This window comes from Colletotrichum graminicola (genome assembly GCF_000149035.1).
Source record: "Colletotrichum graminicola M1.001 genomic scaffold supercont1.42, whole genome shotgun sequence".
In the NCBI taxonomy this organism is placed as follows: domain Eukaryota; kingdom Fungi; phylum Ascomycota; class Sordariomycetes; order Glomerellales; family Glomerellaceae; genus Colletotrichum; species Colletotrichum graminicola.
Genome location: NW_007361046.1, coordinates 239221 through 256047, shown reverse-complemented (window position 1 = coordinate 256047; position 16827 = coordinate 239221). Strand labels below are relative to the sequence as shown.

Sequence of the window (16827 nt, the reverse complement as noted above, 5' to 3'; positions counted from 1 at the left end):
GGATTACACAGAGGGCGAATACGAGGAACATGTACGACGGTCCTTAGTAACCGGAGATGCCGATAAAGGGCCAGAAGAGGCCTGGTATTGGGCATATCAAACATTCCCCGGATCGACTTGCAATGACATAAGAATGATTAACTGCCGCCTTTTTGGCTTGTTCTTCTGGGATTCGAACCGTCTCAAGACCATCAATTTCTTTACGCGCATCAACTTTTGGTCTTGGAGGTGGGCGGGAGGCCGACAACCGGACTCTGACTGGGAAGTTGGTGCGCCGTATCGTCCAGCGTTCTTGCGATGACATGTGCATTCGTTGGATATGATCCGCGCAAGAGCCAGGCTCTAAAGCATGACAGGAAGCAAGTTGTTTTGGCTCAGTGCAAAGTCACATGACCTATGCCTCAGTTGGGCCTGCACCGAACTACGGCACCACGCAGGGGCGACAACGGAATCGGCGTTGAATATCAGCCTCTTTAATCATGCTGAAGAACCAATATCACTGCAAGTTTTTCTGGAAGCTTCAATGCACACAAGGCATGATGGAAATCCTATCAATGTCTCCCATCCCAGACAGAGGTTCCTTGGCATGGCCATGGGCCGACCCATACCCAGACCGATAGGCAAGAGAAGCAAAGGGGAGACAGAACGGGGTCGAAACACATCTCAAAAGACTTTGAGGGACCAAAGCAACGATGCCAGTAGTGTTCCAGACACGAGGGTAGACAATGGAGAGACGGAACTCGAGACTTACAGCCAGCGCTATCTGACGATGCCCAGAAGCCTCCAAAGATATCCAGCAACCTCTTGACGACCTCTCACGACCCTGTGAGCCATTGCATCAATTCCATAAGACGACAATATGAAGTTGGCGACAGAAACAATACCGGACGGTATCAGGAGGAAGGCTGGCCTAGTGCGGGCCTGGGTACTGTGTTGGGGTCGTTAGCACTCAACGGGAGGTGAGAGGAACCACAGCCGCCGATTGGCCAGGAGGAAGAGAGAGCACTCGGGGACGGGCACTCACATAGAAGACCCTCGAGTATCCCACCACCCTCCTCTCTACAACCTCCCCATCTCCTCTTCGATTTTCCCAATCTCATCAACGAACCCTTCCCAGCACCCAAAATCCCCTTTTGACCATCACTTTCCATCACGTACAGGCCATTGGAGTCTATCAGACCTCATCAGACTCTTGTTCGGCCACTCACCACTACTGTACTGCCTCCCCGAGCCGAGAATAGGCATCATCTCATCTTCCTCCCAGCCCGTCCACCTCGTCAATCCTCGCCCTACTTGATCGGAAACTTCAACCAACACCGACTTCGTCAATCATCTCTTCGATATCCCTTACCAGTCCTGCCAAGAGGGACAAACATGGCTTCCATACCTTTAGTATTTGATTCTGATGCGGGATGGATCCCATTGCCACGATCAAGATCACCAGTGAGCCCAGCTTACCAGTATCACTCACGAATGCCACCGCAAGAGGCTACATCCCCTCGTGGCTCCAAGCCTGGACGAAACCCTACAAGGGCACCTGGTCGTCTCTCACCAGCTTCCCAAAGCCCGGGGTCGATGCGGGCATTCTACCCAACTGACTACTCGTGCAACATCGTGGCTCGACACATGTTCGAGGAACAGCGGCCCAGCATATGCACTTCGCCACAGTCGACACACCGGCCTCAAACGCATCACCAAAACTTCAGGCCCGGATCGCGGAAAAACAGACGCAGCGCGGACCACAGCACTCTTGTTGCAATCGGATCATGGAGTAGCCACAAAACCGGCAATGGAGATGGCCACGCTCTGTCCAACAGCAGGAGCGAATCTACCCGGTACGAGAATGGGTTGTCTTACCAGCATGCGCTGTATGAAGATTTCCTTCTCTTCCCCGAGGAGGGCCACACCGATGACTTCGAGGACGTCTCGGCCTACACCGAGCAGCCGTCAGCACAGCTGCCCCCCCGTATCCCCAGGTTCCGCACCCCCGACATCGCGCCGCTATCCACAGACGTCCAATTCTTCCCCTGCCTAGGCGACGAGCCCGACGAGGATCGGATCAACGAGGCGTGGTACCTCGCCGGCCGTGACAGGGTCTTGTCTCAAAGTCGGTGCCGCCCGCTTCCCTGACCCCGCCGTCTCTTTCTCGCGGCGCATCTGCCTGGGATGACCATGATTGCTAACATTGATTTGGCGCAGTGGAAGAAGCCATGGCTTACATGTCAATCGTAGGAGGGCGTTGATGCATGCTGAGAGACTGGATCGCGATGCGGATGTCGTTCCACGGGTGTTCGGTTATGAAGACGATGATGTTTCCTGGCGTTGTGTAGCGTAATCGATTGAATCTCTCGCGATGCGTCTGGCTTTTGGAAGGATGGGTTGGGCTCTAAATGGTTGCTTGCGTTGGGTATTCGCGAAGAGACCATCGAACAGATTGAGAGGTCAGGGATGTTGACGGGCCAAAAGTCATGAAAGTGTGTTGAGAAAACCACTCTGGATTGGGTTTGCGCATTTGATGCTCCACGTCTTGAAGCCAGAGTATATGGCCGTGACCGTGATATCTTCTGGCTCTGTTCGTGTTCGTACGAAAGGGACGAGGGAGGCCGCCAGAGGATAAGCCTTGAACAAGTACGCAGGCGCTGTAAGTCTAATGTCATGCCGGCGGTGGGCACTTGTAGACGACCTGGGTGAGCAGCCCAATTGTTTCTTGAAGACGAAGCATTGGGCGAACCGGAAGCATGGTCGCCTCGGGCGGGGAAGCTATTCTCGTCCAGGGGCTACACATGTGACTCAAGAGTTCAAGAGAAGAGTAGAGGAAAGGCGTTGGACGTTGAGGGAGGGAGGGCGAAGGAGAAGGGTGGCTTACATAAGAGCTGATGTGCTGGTTGAAGCGCTTATCCCTCTCACCGAAGGCATCAATGCTCACCGAGCCGCCTTCAATTCACTCATCTTTATGTACTACTAGTGCGCTCAGTAGGTACTCATGTGGATATGCAGCATGGCCGGGCCACGGTCTGTAATGTTTTTTTCTCTTCTTATTTTAACTCGGAAAATATATAGTAATAACCCCTACAGTTTGGGTTGTTTCTGTCGTTAGAACTTATTGTGCTCTTCAAAAGAGGACTCGTCCCTTCGTACCGGCCATCAATCATCGAACAGGGTCTCACCGCTGGCGTCTCTTATTGGGGAAAAAGGTAACCTGGTAGAGATAATTCTCGCCAGGTAGGGGCTTTGCGACATATGGTTCCAAAAGCCCGACTTCTGGGTCTACCTGGCGCCGTAGGCCCAGCGCTATGGTGGCCGGCAAACCCCAGACCGAGTACCCCCGTTGCATGCTCTCCCGGACGCACTCACGCAGGACGCTCGTGAATTTCTCAGCACTTGGTAGGCTCACGATGCCCATCTCCCGGAAGACTTGCTGGGAGTTATCGATATTATGTAGGCGGCGGACTTCCGAGGATAATTGTAGAGCGGCGCCGGCAGGGGGCGCTCCGTGACGATCGAAGAGCTCGTCTCGAAGCTGAACTAGCGTCTTTTCTCTCGAAGGCCTAGCGATCCCACGGAAGAGCTCGGAGAACATCAACAATCGGTACGAGGTATGGCTAGCCTCGAAGGTCTTTTTCAGGCGGTACACCGAGACGCGATCTGGCTCAAGGTAGCTCAGCTCTGGCATGTTGGCGCCTGATTTGTCCAGCATCCAAACCACGTTTCGGGCGATAGCTTCCGTGATGATTGCTTTTCTCAGTTTTTCCGTGATTTCAAGGTCGCTGATGAGCAGGCAGACGAGAAGGTGACCAAGATTCGGGCAGGACACCTTGGAGCTCTCACCATCCATAAGCCCCTGAACCTTTTTGTTGGCATCCGCAACGAGCTTTGAATCCGCCGTTGCAAGACAGAGTAACAGGTGGAAAAGATGAAAGTATGATTCTATTGCCTTCTCGGACGCATGGCGCAACGTACCCCTGCAGGCTGCACCGTACAATAGTCTGCGGGGAGGGGTGTGTTTCTCAACTTGATTGAGGTGCACAACGATGTCGTTCCATGAAGGTGGCCAGGACACCCAATTCCGAATTATTCGTATTCGGTAATGCGATAGCGGTGACTAGGCTTTGTATTACCGGCGCAATGTGTTCCTCAATCGACTGCCAGTGGCGGCGTGAAAGGGGCAGCGGCAGCCAATACTCAAAGCTGATGTGGTGAATAGAGTGGCGGGCCCGAAGATCCTGATACGCACACAGAGAAACAAGATCGACCTCGGACTCGATGGCTCGTTTGCCCCCGGGTACTGAGACTCCTACACCGAGCTTTGTGTTCCGGAAGTTGGTTTTGGTGACGAAGCATTGGAGCTCTCTCAGCTGTTGAAGAAGCTCAACATCTGGATTGCAATGCCCTTGAGGGTGTACGACGGCGTGTAGCCCTCGAAGGTATTGAGGACAGATGCGCAGATGTAGCTGCCGATCACATTGGGATGATTCACGACTGTGTTCATCATAATCTGGGGAGCAACCAAAGGGTAGCGATCGACGAATATGACGGTGGTATGCATGGGCATCCAGCCCTCTGGCCGAAGAACAAGACATGCTCGCCGAAGGTCGTCGTCCCTGGTGTGCAAGCTGACGCTGGGATAAGGCTCCTGCTGCAACTCGGTGATGTCCCGGAGCAGACGGCGTTGGAGGTGCTTGGTCATGACAGAGGAAGAATATTGCATTTCGCAGTGTTTTTGTTCTCTCTCTTGTGTCTTCCTCCCTAAGCTGGCGTATAATGTGTCGGATGCTGCTACAAGGAAGGAAAATAGCATATTTATATATTCCTGCCAGGGCTTCCTAGGTCATCTGGTCGTGAGATCTGGTTTCGGTCTGAGTCAATTGGTGAGAAGACGTTGTTTGGCCTCACTTTCCATGAGGTATCAATACGAGCGGGCCATGGTCAGCCAGTGTGCATAGACCCAAGCAAGGCAACGTCAATTGCTGGGATTGATTGCATGCCTACCAGGTAAGGTAGTTCAACCGCCTGCTTCAGGTAGGTAGGTAATATCTGCCTGCTTGCATGTCCAGGGCACTGGCGCGATTTCCCTCAAGACAGCAAGATTGAGGCAGCCGCATTGAAGGTAGACGTCGGGATGGCAGGAGGAGGTTCTAGTTGGCGTACAACCTACAGATTCACATGGCAGTTGTTTCTGAAAACCGATCGAGAAGAGAGGAACCTTGAACCCTCCCTTTATTCAGCAGCTCCGGCTCAAAACGATTTCTGAGCCGATCTAAGGTATCTTGATATCGAACAAAACAAACGCTCAATCTACCATTGTATAGAACGCTTCGTTTGACGGCGACCTCGGGGGCTCACGCTAAAACTCCTAAACCAATGCACGTCTTGTTGGCGAAATCAAAATCGCCAACCAATGCCACAGAAACCCAAGAGGTGAAGTGAAGTAGATAGTCGCCGCTACCCCAAACGCCGCCCTTATGCAAATGTCACTCCTCTACTTCCGACCCCCTTATCTCGTAAAACTCCATCACGCCCGTAAAGGACCTTGGCGCTTTGGCTGGAATCTTCTGAGTCTCATGTAGGTCAAATCGGAATCGAACATTTTCGTCTTGGGGTTCCAGAAACCCCAGACATCAATCACCACTACAGCTTTGGGCATTTCGCATTCAACGAACCCAGAGACGAGGACGCAGCCACGCGGAGGGTATCGGTTCGGCGACCACCACGTTTGCGATAGCTTCTTCCAGAACTCTCTCACTGGCCCCGCCGTGATATGCTTCATACCCTCGGCGTGGGAAATGGCCACGTCCCTGACGAAGTTGGTTTTGCCACCGCTCTCAGGCCCGTCCGTCTGTCGGGAATCCGCTGTTTTGCTGACGTCGTGAGAGGCATTCTCTGCCGGGGTGCCATCCGGAGTCTGTCTGTTGGCAGACGGCAGAGGCCCTTGGGTTTTCTGTTGTACGTTGCCACCTCGTATCGGCGGGAAAGGCTGGACGGGCTTGCTGGACTCGAAACCCAGTGCCCGGGATATGGCCGTAAAGTGTTGCTTAAACAGCGTCGATGCGAATGCCCATGTCGAAACAGCCATTGCCTGTGGCCAAAGCACCTTCTCCAATCGTTTGACGGCAAATGAATCAACTTCTTGCCTGGACCAGTAGATACCATCGCCTTGCACCAACAGTCTGTAGAGCCATATTAGTATTTTCTACGCAACAGTGAAGAAACGAAGACGACCCACCCAGAGGAATAGAAGACCGGTGGTGGCCGGTAAGGGAAATCAATATCCAGCCAATATCTTCTAATCCTCACCGGGTTACCGCCGCTGGCCGTGATTCTTGGGTTATCTTCGACGGCGGCCTTAACTCGTTGTGAGAGCTGACCTGAGAGGACTCCATCAGCAAACTCGACGTGAAAATGCGCTGCAAGAGATGCTACCTACTGCGCATCTGCAATTGGGTCTCTTTATCCCTGCTGATCTTCAAAAATTGCTCCCACTCCGGGTCACTGCCTTTGTACGGTGGTTGATCAACGGATTTGGTTGTGAAGGGGAACGGAATAAACCACGGCTCCGCCTCCTCATCCATTTCTTCATCCAACGCCTTCTTTTCCGCCACTGAGAGGCTCTCGTATTCTCGGTCTACATGTCGGAAAAAGGGATTCAGAACGGTCGACCAGTACATCTGCCAACAGACAAGCGATATGCCTGCACCGAGGAAGAATGTTCTTTCGAAAGTTAGCAATGAAGCTGAAGCCTGCATAATGCTTTGCCTACGCACCTCGGTCTGAATCTTGGCCTAGATATCTTGACCCTCTGTACGATGACGGTTTGCCGGCCGGGAACCTTTGGCACGATCGCCCGAGCAGCCAGAGTGCTCGCGCTTGCTGCCCCCGTGCGTGGTCGAAACAACCGCCACATCGTTGCCGACAGCAGGCTCGCCGAGCTTCGGTGGCCGGGTGGACGTAGACGGAGGAACTGGATTCGATACAGCTGCGAGGGTCCGATGGCGGGATATCAAACTCGAGATGCGCGTGGCGATGATTGTTGAAAATGGACCGAGGTTGTTATTAACGCCGGCGGAGGCAAGAAAGACGTCGTCAAAGAGGTAAACATGGACCGTCAAGGGTTCGAATTTAAGAAATATTCAAAAAAAAAAAAAAAAAAAAGATGTACGAGCAACACAATGCTGCTCTGAATGTCGGTGCCTTTGCTCCTACCCCGGTAGCTAGGTTTGAGTGTGGCTTGCTTGCTTGTATGGGGAATCGCGAGGACCCTTGTAAAGTTGGTCCGACAATCGAATGCGCCGTTTGAGGTGGTTCTGTTGGAGGCGAATCGGCACACAGTGTCAACAGGGCCGCTCCGATAGCATGGCGCAATCAGTAGATCAGTGCAAATACGGAGTATACAGCTTAGGGTCGCAATTTGACAAGAGGCCACCTACAGTAAGTATTGAAGGCACACAGACGGTGCAGCAGCCGCCCCCCACCCACCCCAAGCAAACAGCCACACAGCCGTCGGAAAAACCTGTCAACCGAGCTCCGGGCACGGGACACGGGGAGATGAGTGGATTACACTCAGGAAGTGGAAACATGCAGCACTGGCAGCACCACTCGCCGCAGCACTGTGAGCTCGACTTCGCAGCTTGTAAAGTGTGAGAGAAAGAGCAGCAGCAGCATCACACAACCGCATCACGCCCTCCCCCGCCCCTCCACATCGCCATCTCTCCGGATTCCATCCCCGAGCTCCATTCAGGCCAAAAGTTACAATGAAGCTCTCCGTGGGGCTTGCGACTGCCCTGGCCGGCGTCGCGACTGCGCTCTCCTCCGACCAGCCCGCTGACGTATATCTCCTGCAATCCAAGCAGTCGTCAAGTTCCGATATCCCATCATTACCACGACAGATTGCCCGTCTTATCCTGCTGCAGCGACTATCCCCCGAGGGCCAGCATGCATCCTGGGACCTCCCCGAGTCCATCTCCAATGAGAAGGCCGTCACCTACCTGAACGAGTTTGGCAAGGCCCCCAAGGGCCTATTCAGCAATGCCGCCTCTACAAACCCGTCCCAGCTGGTCGTTATGTTGGAAGGAATCACTGCCGACCATGCAAAGTCGCTCCAGAAGTCGCTCTCTGGCTCTGGGCCTAGCTTCAGGGTTGGGGATGCCCCCTCGACTACCGCCAACGACGTGCTGCTGGCCAATGACTTCCCCTCTGTCGGCGTCACCTCCAAGAACTGTGCTTTCGATAAGGCCATCAATCCCTTTGCGGAGCAATGCTGGAGTGGCAAGTCATCGGTTGTCAGATACGATGTTAACAAGGTAAACACTTACCCCGTCGACCGCGTCCTATGTCTCTTGGATAACTGACGTTGACTCTTTCCCAGGACCCATCTATCCTTTCCTCCCTTTCCGAGAGCGTCTCTCTCCTGAAGCAGCTCGCTGCTAACGGCGAGATGGAAACGGTCGTTATCGCTATGCCTGAGTCGTCTCGCAACTCGCAGGTCCGCCACTGGTCCTCCAAGTCTGAGGAGCTTCGTCGCCGCAAAGTCGAGGTGGTTATGACCGAAACGGACGACCACGACAGGCCCGCCCCTACTAGTCCCGTTCAGAGCACCGCTCCGTTCCCGGGTCACATCAAGAGAGGAAGCATCAGATCATGCTACGATTCCCAGGATGCGTGTGACAAGGCCACCAACAAATGCTCGGGACACGGACAGTGCCTTAACAAGTACGCCACACCCAACGGCAACGACCAGGGCACGTGCTTCGCCTGCAAGTGTCTTAGTACCGAGAGTGAGTCTGGCAGCCGTACGCACTGGGGCGGCAGGGCCTGCCAGAAGATTGACGTTAGCGTTCCCTTCTGGCTCTTCGTTGGTTTCGGTATCGCCTTGGTTGGTCTCCTTACCGCCGCCATCGGTCTGCTCTTCAGCGTCGGTGAGGAGAAGCTTCCCGGTGTCATTGGTGCTGGAGTGTCTGGCAAGACGAAATAGGACCGTCGTTGATATCCCACAAACAGGGCGGGCCTTGCCGTGGTGCAAGGCAAGGATGGACTGTGCTTATAATCGGCAAGTGGTAGTTTGTACCATAAGTGTATTCTCATGCGGCGTTGGCATTGGCAGGACATTTCTCTCTTTGATACGGAGAGGGTATTTCTTAGACAATCGAAAAAATAACAATTGAAGCTATGATGACATGATTCCGGGTGAATCTCTAGGGTATCGAATTGTGAAATGATGGTCTTTTTTTTTCTTCTTTGCCGTTACCTCTAGCCAAGTTCCCCCACGTCGGGACGCTCGTTCGGCGTGGTACCCAGACTTTCCAGGCCTCTCTCGACCTTCAGCTCACTCGCTCCAGCATTCGTGATCTGCCTGGCGGGTGAATGGGTGGTTGATTCAGCCGACACTCCGTTTCCGAGGGCGGCGGTGTATTTTTGCCCAGCCTCGTTAAGAAGCTGCTGAACCTCATCCTTTCTCGTCATGATACCGTCCTTCTCCTGTCTCAGCGCCTCAACGCGCTTCTTCTTCTCCGTCAGATTCAACTCCATGGCCCGCATCGTCGTCTGCAGTCTCGACAGGCAATCGGTGAGACTCGGGAGCGGCGTGATCTTGGGCGGGACCTGCAGCAGATGTTCTGCAGGGTTGCGCTCGGGCTTCTGAAGACCGTCCATCCCTGACCTCGTCTGCGCTGCCTCGAAAGCCGCACGCCGCTCCGCCTCCGACGCGTCGGACTCGTCATCCGAACCGCCCTCGGCCATTTGAATCTGTTCAGCCATTTCACGCCTCCGACGCACCTTCTCCTCTCTCTCGGCTTTTCTGCCCAGCGATAGGCCCCCATCCTCGACAAAGTCGTCGAACCCTTCACCAAGGTCTTCGTCCTCGCGCACGAGGCGCGTGTCGTTCTTCTTTTTACGCAGAGACGTGCCGCCGACATCGTCATCGTCAAAGGATATGAAGTCGCCATCTTGCTGTTCATGCGCGAGCCTTGCCCGGCGTTGTTTCCTCTCCTGGATCTCGGCCTCGGTGAGGATGTTCGTCTGGTGCGGCCGGGACGCAAAGTCTCCCTCGTTGACGATCAGGGCTCCTTCAAGCTCGGAGTCATCCAGAACCATGCCATCCTCGTCGTGCATGCGCAGAGAGGACAAGCTCTGCGGCGTGTTTGGTGTCGAGTTCTGTAGCTCGCTGAGGTATTCCTTGCTATATCTCGGGCGGTCCTCGTCCTCGTCGCGGAATGTGCGCATAGGCAACCTGTTCTTCAGGGCGCTATTCTCGAGCGCCTGGTAGCCCAGCGTCGACTTTTTTGGTGTCGTGTACTCGGCCCTCGGCACATCATCGCCGTCACCTACATCAGCTCCGCCAAACGAGAGTCTTGAGGTGGATTTGCGCTTCTTCTGCTTGAGCGAGCTTGAACGGCTGACCGCGGGTCGAATCACCACCGGGCCGTCGTCCTCGTCGTTATCTTGCGTGGGAACAGCTTTTGGTTTCGCAGAATCGCCAACCGCGACTCCGCCGTTCGAATCGTCGGGCTCGCTGAAGTTGATGCTCTTGCGCAGACCAGATTGGCGGATGGGCTTTCTCGTAAACTTGACTGCTACCGGTGCAGCATCTGGCATCCCGTTAGCCTTGCGAACGACAGGATCAGCGCATGGTCTTTGGAGCGGAACAGTAGACTCACCGTTGTTCACGGGCTCTTGGCCGGTCGGCGAGGGCTTTCCGGTATCATGTTCGTCATCGTCAAGGACTTTGATGACTTTTGCTTTTCTTTTTGGTGTAAACGCGCTCATTTTGGACAGATGGTAGGCATTGAACTGACTCTACGCCCGTTGATGGCAGGCAGATCCGAAATTCACAAGGCGGATGCGCCTTGGTTCAATGCGGTGCGATAAGGCTCTTATCGCCACGTGACGCCACCCAAATTCAGATCCCCTCGGCCAGGCTGCAGACAGGTAGAATAGAGCTCTGTCGCGTCCCAAAGGCAATTTCACGCGACATCATTATCTAAACAGCCACCCACCCGCCGAATCGCCCCTTCACTCGACTCACATATAGACAAGATGGCGCCCGCACAGCCCGAGCTGAAGAAGGTACGGAAGCCCCGATTCCTGACGGACATACCAGAGTCTCCGGACTTGCTTGATGTACTGCCAATAACAAAACGGATGGCCTGCAACTCCCATCCGAGCATCGTTGCCCCTTCTGCTCCCGTTTCGAGCGTATAATGCTAACCAGTGATTCCACAGTATCTCGATAAGCGACTGTTTGTCCAACTCAATGGCAGCCGTAAGGTCATCGGTGTTCTCCGCGGCTACGATGTATGTGTGGTCGATGCAGAACTCTTGGGAAGAATGGAGCATTGCTAAACTACGCCGCAGGTCTTCCTGAACATCGTTTTGGACGAGGCAGTCGAAGAGAAGGAAGGCGGCGAGAAGGTTCGGTTAGGCATGGTTGTATGTGTACCCAAAACTCACTTGACGAACGTGCTGTCTAGAAGCTAACACGACGTAGGTCATCCGTGGCAACTCAGTCGTTATGCTCGAGGCTCTCGAAAGAATTGGCGGTGATGACCGCAACCATCAGCGGTAAACGAAGAATCTTAGCCAGGAGGTCGAGTTCCGCAAGATCGCATCCCAGGGTTTACATGGCGTTATTACGGCAAAAAAGAAGAATGCTTTTTTTCCAATTTTCTTTTTCCTTTTCGGTTCAAGACAGGACGGGGATGAAATATGCTAGATACCAGCAAAAGATTATGTCACCTTCGGACGGAACAACACGCCGCAGCTATGCAGACACATGGGGTGGATGTTGGGGCTGCCCTATTTTGCGACATCGACCCACGATCTCTCATCGTACCAGTCCATCTTGCGGCTGCCGTACTTGCGCACCCATCCCTTGATGCCGCCTTTGAGGATGACAGCCTGGATAGCAGCTTCGCCAATGTCGTCAAAGTAGTCCTGCAGCCAATTCGCAGACCGTGGACCACGTCCATTACTGCTCCCTGGGCGGCTTCAGCAAGGGAAAGAAGGAGGCCGAAGGGGGTTTACACAGTCTAGCGGACGGACAGACAGATAAGCGGAAAACTCACCGCAGTAAAATATAACACGCTTGACACCGGCTTGCTTGCACAGCTGATGAATAATTGGTCTCGTCTGATAGAGGGACTGGGCGGGGAAATTGATGGACGTTGAGATTGTGCCACCCTCAAAGTCGTCGCGGCGCACGTCAACGAGCAGGAAATGGCGGGGAGCGTCTCTACCAGCCGCATCTTGAGCCTCAAGCAACCGCATGACCTCTTCTGCCTCGATTTCGGGCGCCTTGGCCTTGGGTGCGGGAAAGGCTGCCCACCATGGCGGGGTTTCGGTTGATGCTGCGGTTTCAGCCATTGCGTGCTATCGAGGAACCCGGTTGCGGTGCAGCTCGGCCTAGCCCGCTCGTGAGGATGCAGCAGTTCCTAGCACTGAAGAATACGGCTGGGCAGAGGTGTGTGTGCTACTATGGCTGTGGTCTTGCGGGCGTATAGTTGCGGCCGCAAGACTATAGTAGTTACCGGTACCCCAGAATCTGGTTCGGATTAATGCACAGATCGTGACAGATCAGAGAGGGGAAATGGTTCCCCTTCTCCCAGAGTTTCGGCACTCTACTAGTAGGTATACCTAGCTGTGGAGATTTCCGCTCGGGAACCTTGGTCGCTCGAGGGCGCCAATTGGCTGCCAATGATGCCATCATGCCGAAGAAGACTGTCTGCGGCTCTGACCCTTGAGCCATTGTTACTTTACCCCGTTTAAAAGAGAATCAACTGCTGAAACTCTAAGAAGCCCAAGTTGCTACTAGACGACAACTGCTCGCTCAATTATCCCAACTTCAAAGTATGTAAATACATTTGGTTTCCCCCGTTGAATCACTTCGCTTTTAGTCACCACCACCACCACCACCAGATACGCCGAGATTGGGTGGCCGGCGTATCTCCTATCTCTTCGCTCGTCTTTCAAATTGGTCATCTCGCACCCATTTTTAGTGGACTTCGGCCCCTCTTGTTCGCCGAAGCCCCCTGAGGTGCTTGAGGTATTTGTCCTTATCTCAACTTGCGTCAAGCATTTTTAAAGCGCAGAGTTACGTTTCATTCATAAGAAGCAACGCCGGCAGGCAAACTCCAGGAACATTCCCACCCGGACCCACAGTTCGTGGGACTCACTGGATCAACGACCCGCATCAGAGCCGGGCCGTGACCGGAGCGAGCGGGCTGGGCCTGCCCGCGGCCAACGAGTTGAGGATCTACCGCAGAGTTGTGTCTACTACCTATGTACGTAGTACCTAGGTAATCTCTCTCGCGTCTGCAAAAAGTATCTGGATCTCGATAGGCCTCGCTACCCCAGTGCCTCTTCTGCAAGTAATACCGGAATACAAGAAGCAGCATGCCAAGCACCGCAAGCGTCGCGTCGTCTTGGCTTCCGCCCCTCGAATAAGATGTCCTCGGTTCCATCATACAGACATCACACCCATCTATTTATTGCCAACTCATAGGGAGGAAGTATCTTATCTGGTGGCCATCGAAGATCCTGCACCATCCCACGCAGAGTCTCGAAAGAAAACACCGATTGCAACCTCTTAGTTACGCCGAGTAAGCCGGATAAGTGTCATGTCATCCCGGTCCCATCCTCCCGTCCTTTTCAGAACCATTTCCCCCCGCAAGGGCGCGAAATCCAAGAAAGGGCGCGGGTCAAAGATACGGTGGATTAGAGGCCCTACAACTTTACAAATCCCCGGTCTTCCCGAGCCAGTGCCCCGCAGGCAGGCCATCGAATGCCTTCTCCGCTGCAGCATCCGGAGGCCAAGTGAACGGGGTCGGTTCCTATCACGCCCTGCGAACGGGATTGAAGCCACCGCCATTTTCTCTCGTCGTATCTCGACGCCTGCACCGCGCCCTCTCCACTGATAAGGATCAGTACCCAATGACCCGGGACTCGAGGCCGGCGACGTCTGTACGTGAACGACGTCAGCATGCATGACAACCACATGGTGAGCCACCGAGAGAGCTCGGTTTGGCTCCTCGCACCTGCTTCATCCGGCATAGTATCACAAAGAAATGTTTGGTGAAGACCCCGATGGAGGTCAGACTTGCTTACAAGAACTACCCTTGACGTTGTATCTGCCGCGGTGCAACTGCAAGCGGGCCGCCGCTCGATGACCAATATTGTCATGTTCATGGATTAGGCATCCTGGGATGGGGTCTGCTATAGCCGCCAGTCGAGCCTTGGTCTGGACGTCGATATTGGCATCGTTGCCACAACGTACCCGCAGTAGCATGGTTACCTTCGGCAACATCTCGCTCGTCTTCCTATAAAGTGATAGGGGCCCGTCCATAGGAAGTAAAAGGAGAAATCTAGAGACTCACCCTCACGCCAAGCTCACCCGGGTATCCTCTGTCTGATCCTCTTTCTTCATAATGGCCCGTTGGATTCTCTCTTTCGTTGCCGGAAGCGCCCTTGCGGCTGCCTCTGGCCTTCCCATGAAGCTGGAGACACGAAGCGCAGTCTCATCGCGTGTTGCCAACGTCCATATCGGTCTCGAGAAGCCTGTGAACGAGACCGTCACCTTCACTTACGGGTCGTGCCGGGGTGTCTCACGAGACGACGCCCATCACACCATTTCCGAGACTGAGGTGCGCGACTCTCAGCGTCTCGTCTGGGTTCTCCCGGAGGATGCGTCGTCTGACCAATGTATCTCTGCGTGGGGTGTTTCCGGCAAACTGCTGGGTCGAAGTGAGCCTCAGACGCTCCACCACAAGTGGAAGCGCCGTGTCCAGAAGAGATGTAAGTCGGCTCGCCGTCGTCAAGCACTGTTTATTATACCAACGCGGAACAGCTATCCAAATGAACAACGACACTGGCATTGACACTCTTGGTCCCTGGTTCGAAGGCGTCAATCTACTCAAGGACAAGGAGCCTGGCGTCGTTGATGTCGATGCTGCCAAGTCCAAGCACGTTGCCATTGTGGGTGCCGGCATGTCTGGTTTGATGAGCTACCTCGTCCTCTCCCAGGCCGGTATGACCAACATCAGCATCATTGAGGCTGGTCAGCGTCTCGGTGGCCGCGTCCACACTGAATACCTCACTGGTGGTCCCTTCGACTACTCCTACCAGGAGATGGGTCCGATGCGCTTCCCTGAGCATTACCGTGACCCGAAGACCAACACGACCTACAACATCACCGACCATCAGCTCGTCTTCCAGCTCGCCGCCGAGATGAACGAGCTCAACAACCACGACAAGAACCTGAGTGTCGACTTTATTCCCTGGATTCAGAGCAACATGAACGGTCTCTCATACAAGAACGGCATCAAGCTGGCTAATGGTCTGCCGCCGACCCTTGCCCAGATCGCCGCCAACTCCTCTCTCGCCGTTGCCTCCGTCAATGATGAGTCCACAAACACTCTCTCTGAGGAGCTTGACAAGTACCTCCCCGGCAGCGACTTCTCCGTCCGCATGGCCACAAACATGTTCAAAGCTCACCGTGAGTTCCTTGACTCGGGCCTCAAAGGCCTCGGAGGAGATGTTTGGTCCGAGTTTGGCTTCATGGTGAACTACCTGAAGGGCTCCCTCAACTCGACCGACGCTCTCGGTTACTACAGCGACAGCTCGTTCTGGGACAGTCTCTACGAGGGCATGTATTTCGAGGCTGCGTCCTGGAGGACTATTGATGGTGGCCTCAGCCGCCTTCCCTCGTCTTTCCACCCCCACGTCGACAACATCACGACGATGAACCGTAAGATCGAGCGCATCCAGTTCGACTCCGAGAACTCCCGCGTCAACCTTCAATGGCGCGCGTCATTCAAGAATCAGACCTTTGAGAGCGCCTCGTACGACTACGCCCTTCTGGCTGTTCCCTTCTCCATCATCCGCAAGTGGCGCCTCCCCTCGCTGCCCATGACCATCAGCAACGCCATCGAGGAACTCCCTTACACCAGCGCCTGCAAAGTTGCCCTCGAGTTCTCGGAGCGCTTCTGGGAGCACTACGAAAACCCCATTATTGGCAGTTGCAGCACGACCTCCGACATCCCCGCCATCGGCTCGACCTGCTACCCCTCGTACAACATCAACGGCACCGGCCCGGCCACAATGCTGGCTTCTTATGTCTCCGGTGACTGGGGTAACCGCTGGGCCTCCGTCTCAGAGGAGGAGCATGTGCAGAATGTTCTCGATGCCATGGTCGAGATTCACGGCGAAAACACTAGGGATCTCTTCACCGGCAAGTACAACCGCCGCTGCTGGGTCCTCGACCCTCTCGAGAGTGCCAGCTGGGCGAGCCCGGTCGCTGGCCAGCACCAACTGTACATCCCCGAATACTTCAAGACATACGACAACGTGAGTATCTCCCTGCTGGTGGTGCTCGGTGTCCTGTTGCTAATGGCCAAAACTAGATGATCTTTATCGGAGAGCACACTTCCTACACACACGCTTGGATCGCATCGGCTCTTGAGTCCGGTATCCGTGGCTCCGTTCAGCTGCTTCTTGAGCTTGGTCTCGTCGATGAGGCCAAGGCTGCCGTCAATAAGTGGATGGCCAGATGGATCGACATTGTAAGTTGAAAGTCTCGACAACGTGGTGCCGGGCCAAAGCTAACTTCTACCTTTAGTGATCCAACATAATGATAACATTGAACGAAAGGGGTCTTGACCGAATGAGAGCATCGATGGTCGGTGTAACCAAGGAACGGTAGTACATAATACTTCACATATATTAGTATGACGACTTATGAATAATGAGAAGCCATCTTATTCGATAATTAGCTTCCAGTATCAATATACCTGGACATTGAAATAGTGCACACTAGTCGATACTAATGTCATACTGCTTCAC

The 16827-nt window shown here is 54.2% G+C and overlaps 10 protein-coding genes across 10 annotated transcripts; 4 read left to right on the top strand and 6 right to left on the bottom strand.

Annotated features, from left to right (window-relative positions):
- Nucleotides 1-1626: 1626 nt before the first annotated feature.
- GLRG_08578 (uncharacterized protein) lies at nucleotides 1627-2243 on the top strand (the record flags this gene model as incomplete). Its single annotated transcript, XM_008099478.1, has 2 exons — nucleotides 1627-2107; nucleotides 2200-2243. The coding sequence occupies 2 exons, from the start codon at nucleotides 1627-1629 to the stop codon at nucleotides 2241-2243; spliced, it is 525 nt and encodes a 174-aa protein (XP_008097669.1).
- Nucleotides 2244-3163: 920 nt separating this feature from the next.
- GLRG_08577 (uncharacterized protein) lies at nucleotides 3164-3835 on the bottom strand (the record flags this gene model as incomplete). The annotated part of the gene is made up of 1 exon (XM_008099477.1): nucleotides 3164-3835. One exon carries the CDS (start codon nucleotides 3833-3835, stop codon nucleotides 3164-3166), a length of 672 nt encoding a protein of 223 aa, XP_008097668.1.
- Nucleotides 3836-4351: 516 nt separating this feature from the next.
- GLRG_08576 (uncharacterized protein) lies at nucleotides 4352-4687 on the bottom strand (the record flags this gene model as incomplete). Its single annotated transcript, XM_008099476.1, has 1 exon — nucleotides 4352-4687. One exon carries the CDS (start codon nucleotides 4685-4687, stop codon nucleotides 4352-4354), a length of 336 nt encoding a protein of 111 aa, XP_008097667.1.
- Nucleotides 4688-5512: 825 nt separating this feature from the next.
- Nucleotides 5513-6901, bottom strand: GLRG_08575 (uncharacterized protein; the record flags this gene model as incomplete). Its single annotated transcript, XM_008099475.1, has 4 exons — nucleotides 5513-6167; nucleotides 6224-6365; nucleotides 6425-6708; nucleotides 6762-6901. The coding sequence occupies 4 exons, from the start codon at nucleotides 6899-6901 to the stop codon at nucleotides 5513-5515; spliced, it is 1221 nt and encodes a 406-aa protein (XP_008097666.1).
- Nucleotides 6902-7748: 847 nt separating this feature from the next.
- On the top strand, nucleotides 7749-8968 carry GLRG_08574 (uncharacterized protein; the record flags this gene model as incomplete). The annotated part of the gene is made up of 2 exons (XM_008099474.1): nucleotides 7749-8297; nucleotides 8363-8968. 2 exons carry the CDS (start codon nucleotides 7749-7751, stop codon nucleotides 8966-8968), a joined length of 1155 nt encoding a protein of 384 aa, XP_008097665.1.
- Nucleotides 8969-9243: 275 nt separating this feature from the next.
- On the bottom strand, nucleotides 9244-10758 carry GLRG_08573 (uncharacterized protein; the record flags this gene model as incomplete). The annotated part of the gene is made up of 2 exons (XM_008099473.1): nucleotides 9244-10580; nucleotides 10650-10758. The coding sequence occupies 2 exons, from the start codon at nucleotides 10756-10758 to the stop codon at nucleotides 9244-9246; spliced, it is 1446 nt and encodes a 481-aa protein (XP_008097664.1).
- Nucleotides 10759-11028: 270 nt separating this feature from the next.
- GLRG_08572 (LSM domain-containing protein) lies at nucleotides 11029-11557 on the top strand (the record flags this gene model as incomplete). The annotated part of the gene is made up of 4 exons (XM_008099472.1): nucleotides 11029-11058; nucleotides 11215-11286; nucleotides 11347-11421; nucleotides 11480-11557. The coding sequence occupies 4 exons, from the start codon at nucleotides 11029-11031 to the stop codon at nucleotides 11555-11557; spliced, it is 255 nt and encodes an 84-aa protein (XP_008097663.1).
- A 230-nt stretch (nucleotides 11558-11787) lies between these two features.
- GLRG_08571 (uncharacterized protein) lies at nucleotides 11788-12354 on the bottom strand (the record flags this gene model as incomplete). The annotated part of the gene is made up of 2 exons (XM_008099471.1): nucleotides 11788-11969; nucleotides 12057-12354. 2 exons carry the CDS (start codon nucleotides 12352-12354, stop codon nucleotides 11788-11790), a joined length of 480 nt encoding a protein of 159 aa, XP_008097662.1.
- Nucleotides 12355-13910: 1556 nt separating this feature from the next.
- GLRG_08570 (uncharacterized protein) lies at nucleotides 13911-14332 on the bottom strand (the record flags this gene model as incomplete). Its single annotated transcript, XM_008099470.1, has 2 exons — nucleotides 13911-13948; nucleotides 14095-14332. The coding sequence occupies 2 exons, from the start codon at nucleotides 14330-14332 to the stop codon at nucleotides 13911-13913; spliced, it is 276 nt and encodes a 91-aa protein (XP_008097661.1).
- Nucleotides 14333-14414: 82 nt separating this feature from the next.
- On the top strand, nucleotides 14415-16556 carry GLRG_08569 (flavin containing amine oxidoreductase; the record flags this gene model as incomplete). Its single annotated transcript, XM_008099469.1, has 3 exons — nucleotides 14415-14781; nucleotides 14834-16332; nucleotides 16389-16556. The coding sequence occupies 3 exons, from the start codon at nucleotides 14415-14417 to the stop codon at nucleotides 16554-16556; spliced, it is 2034 nt and encodes a 677-aa protein (XP_008097660.1).
- Between the last annotated feature and the right edge of the window lie 271 nt (nucleotides 16557-16827).